Genomic DNA, 4,586 nt, shown 5'->3' with positions numbered 1-4,586 from the left:
GTGTGTGTGTATGTGTGAGTGAGTGAGTGTGTGTGTGTGTCTGTGTCTGCGTGTCTGTGTCTGTATGTGTGTGCGTGTCTGTGTTTGTGTGTTATGCATATACGAATTTATACATATACTACATACTTATACAATACACATACACATACGAGTGAAATAGAACGATTTTGTCAGTCGCCATCTCTGCATTAATCCACACACATATATATGAATATATTTATATTCCTAAGTACGATTTATTGTGATAAGCTGGGCCTTTAGGCACACCCCTAAATATATCATGCGTTGATACTTTATACTTTACAGTGTAAATGAATCCAAGAATCCAATGTGTAGATAATTAAGATATATGTATACATTTGTATTATGCATAGGCTATAATTCACACGCTCGGAGAAAGGTGAAGGCGGGTGTGAACCTTGACAGCTATATGGCAATTGTCGGTTTATATTTAAGTACGTGCTCTATGCAGGTAACGGGCACTGATTCCCCTATTTATTAGTCATTTGAAATCACCTGCAAGGTTTAGATCCAACGTGTATGCACAAATACATAGCAATCTGTTGCAACTGCGCCTGTCCTAATGACCAGTATGAAATTCCTGCGACACCCAGGACACCTCGTGCTATGCATGCGTGTATCTATATATTTATGTATTCTGCTTCAACCAATCATCCAGGTCGCTACGTACCAGTCGTAGCACTCCTCGGTGATCTGGTGATGTGAAGGAGCCTATGGGGGTCTTCAAAGTGGCCAACTGTGTTTGTACCGTCTTCATCAGCACCGGTTCCGTGCTTCTACCCTCCCCCAAACCCACAATGATTTGCTTCAGCGACTCTGCTCTCTTCTGGGCTTGCAATATCCTGAGCAGGCGTCTTATAGCCGCCTGTGCCTGGTACTGCGAATGCCCGTGCAGATCCAGATCGCCACTCGCGTCATACCGGCTCCAGATATCTTTATAAAGGGTGAACTTTGCGATCATCTCCTCATACAAGGCGTCGATACGCGGAGAGGCGCTATCAGCGAAGCCTAGAGCATGCATGACCGCGTTGTAGCTGGCAGGGTTCTGCTCGACATTCTCGGCGCTCATCCCATCGAAGATCGCGACTGCTTTCTCCCACTGACGCCCCTTTTCGCACGCGGAAATCGTCGCGTTGAAGGTGATGGTATTCCGCGGGATGTTCTTCATTTTCATCTCTTCGAATAATCGTAGCGCCGTGCTCCACTGTCCCCCTTTCTCGCACGCCGATATAGTCGACCCGTATGTAACGGCAGTCCGTTCTACACCCCTTTTCTCCATATCATTAAACATATCCATTGCGATAGTCCATTGCCGTCCCTTCGCGCAGGCGGATATTATAGCATTGTATGTGAAGGTGTCGGGTTCACAACCCTTCGTCCCCATTTCAAGGAATAGTTCTATAGCTTCCCTCCACTGCTCCGCTCTCTCACACGCAGTTATGGTGGTATTATATACGATGGTATTGCGGGCAATACCCTTCACGCGCATCTCGTCAAATAAGTCTAGGGCGTGTTGCCATTGATCCCCTTTCGCGCACGCATTTATAATAGTACTGTAGGTGATTGTGTTGCGTTTGATACCCCTTGTCTCCATATCTTTGAACAGGAGCAGCGCTCGCTCCCACTGCGAGCCTTTCCCGCACGCGGATATGATAGCATTGTACGTAATGATATTACGGTGAACAGCTTTCTCCTCCATTTCATCGAAGATGGCCAGGGCTTCTGAAATACGGTTCATTTTCTCGCACGCAGAAATGACTGTATTGTATGTGATAGTGTTCGGTATGAGATTGTCGCGTTCCATCATACGGAATACGTGTATCGCCGTCTCCCACTGACCTCCTTTGCCGCACGCATCTATCGTAGAATTATACGTGTATGTGCTTTTCCGGATTCCGTTGACATCCATTTCGTTAAATAATTCATGGGCTCTTCGCCACTGACCTCCCCTCCCGCACGCATATATAGCAGCGTTATATGTGATGGTGTTTCGCCGGACACCCTTCCTTTCCATCATATCGAATATCTCCATCGCTTTGGTTAACTGTGCCACTTTACTGCAAGCGGATATGGTCGCATTGTACGTGATGGTATTGCTAGCGATGCCCTTCCTCTCCATGTCGTCGAGTAAATCCACAGCCATTTGCCACTGATTCCCTCTCCCACACGCGGTGATCGCGGAATTGTATGTTATCGTATCCCGTGCGATGTTCTTACTGTGCATATCCCGTAACAGATCTATAGCTCGCCTCCACTGATTGCCGGTATAACAGGCCGCTATCGCCGCGTTGTAGGAATCCGTAATACCACGCACCCTTTTCCGCTCCATCTCCTCTAACAACACCATGGTATCATACCATCGACCCGCCCTACTGAACGCATACACCATCGATGTGTATGTGTACACACTTCGTTTTAACCCTTCCCTCTCCATCCCCAAGAACATAGTCACGGCCTTGTCGTAATGCCCTGCCCTCAGTAGCATCTGGATCATGGCGTTGTACGTCACCACATCCCGTGTAATCCCCCGTACCGACATGTCCATAAACAGCGACGAGGCCGAACGGTACCTACCACCCACACTCAGCGCAGTGATGCATGTATTATATACCTCGGTTGTCACCCTCCAAACCTTCGCGTGCATGTACTCCAGGGTTTCCAAGCACTTGTCTGGCTCTTTGTTCAGTCTGTATATTTTGATAGCGTACTTGCCATCCTTGGGATGTAGTCTCCCACTTTTAATAAGCGTGTCTGCCGTGAGTGCTGCTTCACTGTAGTTTCCCGTGTTTTTGACGCGACGGAAGAGGCGTGCGAGGTTCGTGACAGGTACGCTATCGTGACCTGCTTTTCGTGGCGGTGTGTGTGTAGGAGTTTTTGTACTATATGTATTCTCATTTAATCCTTTATCACGAGATTGGTTTGAGTGATACTTCGATGGTGGACTTCGTCGCTCCACCATAGGGCTTGACGGTCTATGGCCTACTACTATGTATGTTCGTTTATATTTATCACCCACCCCTATACTCGATTGTCGGTTATCGTCCATCCCTCCTGTACTTCTAACCCCAGTACTTGACCTCTGTGCACTCGAGCGTGCATCATATCTGATTTTAGTTTGATCATGTCGACCATTCGATGTCTCAGACTTGCCCACAGCTAATGTAGAGCGCGTTCTGTCTGCATCATTGTACCGACCATACGTATCTGTAGGATATAAGGGTGCAGCAGCACTAATGGAATACAAGTATATGTGCCTTTCCCTATACGGGGAAACCTGGTAGTGCTTATATAGAGCGCCTTCATTGTGAAATTGAAGCTTGCATACATGCGTACTATTTAATCTGTTGATCCTGCTATATGCTGGTGTGACGGCAGAATTGTGTACACAACGCATTGTTGTGAGTGGTGCTGATATATCTGTGTATTGTGCAACTCTATACGCATATTGCGCTCGATCTACACGGATGAGGCTAGCTACATGCTTTTTAAAACAAACACTACTGATCATACTGTACTGTATGTAGCTCGCAATGTATACCCTAGTATTTCATCGATCTCATTTGAAACCATTTAAACACATTCTGCAAGCGATGTTTTCTCTGATCAACCTTTCCGGTACTCACACTTTCTACCCAATAGCATGTATATACGCTACTCAACGTGTTTCAGACAATACAATATGTACCATAGTCGGCATCACTAACTGCACTAAAAGTCACTAACTGATAATAAAAAGTAAATAAATATTGTTGCCACACAATAATATGCACGTGGTAACAAAGATTATTTTTTATCTTTTTCATTATTCTGCTTGTTTGTTTTTTGTTTTGTAAAAAACAACAAAAACAACAAAAACAAACAAAAGAACAAAAAAAAACAAAAGGTTGTTACTTGTCTGTCATTTATATAATCCGTGACTCATCATCACCTCGTGAGCGATGAAGGGGGTATTTACAAACTACATAATTAATAGGAACATAAATAGAATTTTTACCTGGCCCGAGCTGCCATGAGACTGCATGAATAAAAAACGCTAAATACATTTTTAGAACCCGGACTTGTTCTTTTTTTTCTCACACACCGGTTTTTTTTAATATTACTTATTTGACATTTCTGTCGGATTCTCAAATTTTATTTCGCAGCCGGCAACATATTGTTATCTGTCGACTCAAGTCGGTAAACTTGAATAAAACAAGTATTTTACTACTTGCGATGCTTACAGTGCATACGATGCGTTGTATCAGTGCCTATCCATATGGGCGTAGCTTATATCGCTGGCAACCTCTCCACTGCAAACATGAATTGAAGTGTATTTGATTATTTCGTAGAGCGAGCACGAGGCTGCCGTATTGACGCAAACAAAAGAAGCTATCATCAACGAGATAGCACCTGGGTTGCTGACTATGGGTCCTTCTCATGTGCTCATAACTATGGATGGTGAGGAATGGTATATGCTCGAATTAATGCGGAGTATGAGAACAATTTTAGAAAGAAGTGGCCATAAATTTTATACGCATGTACAGCGAAACACCGTGAAATGCTCGCAAACAGGGAAAGGTATCCGT

General features: G+C 44.7%; 1 protein-coding gene across 1 annotated transcript; it reads right to left on the bottom strand.

Annotated features, from left to right (window-relative positions):
• Window positions 1-464: 464 nt before the first annotated feature.
• On the bottom strand, window positions 465-3,415 carry SARC_02913 (hypothetical protein; the record flags this gene model as incomplete). Its single annotated transcript, XM_014303301.1, has 1 exon — window positions 465-3,415. The coding sequence occupies one exon, from the start codon at window positions 3,413-3,415 to the stop codon at window positions 650-652; it is 2,766 nt and encodes a 921-aa protein (XP_014158776.1). The 3' UTR covers window positions 465-649.
• Between the last annotated feature and the right edge of the window lie 1,171 nt (window positions 3,416-4,586).

Source organism: Sphaeroforma arctica, assembly GCF_001186125.1.
Source record: "Sphaeroforma arctica JP610 unplaced genomic scaffold supercont1.138, whole genome shotgun sequence".
In the NCBI taxonomy this organism is placed as follows: Eukaryota; class Ichthyosporea; order Ichthyophonida; genus Sphaeroforma; species Sphaeroforma arctica.
Note: the sequence above shows the minus strand (reverse complement) of the source record. Positions and strands in the feature narration are given on the sequence as shown.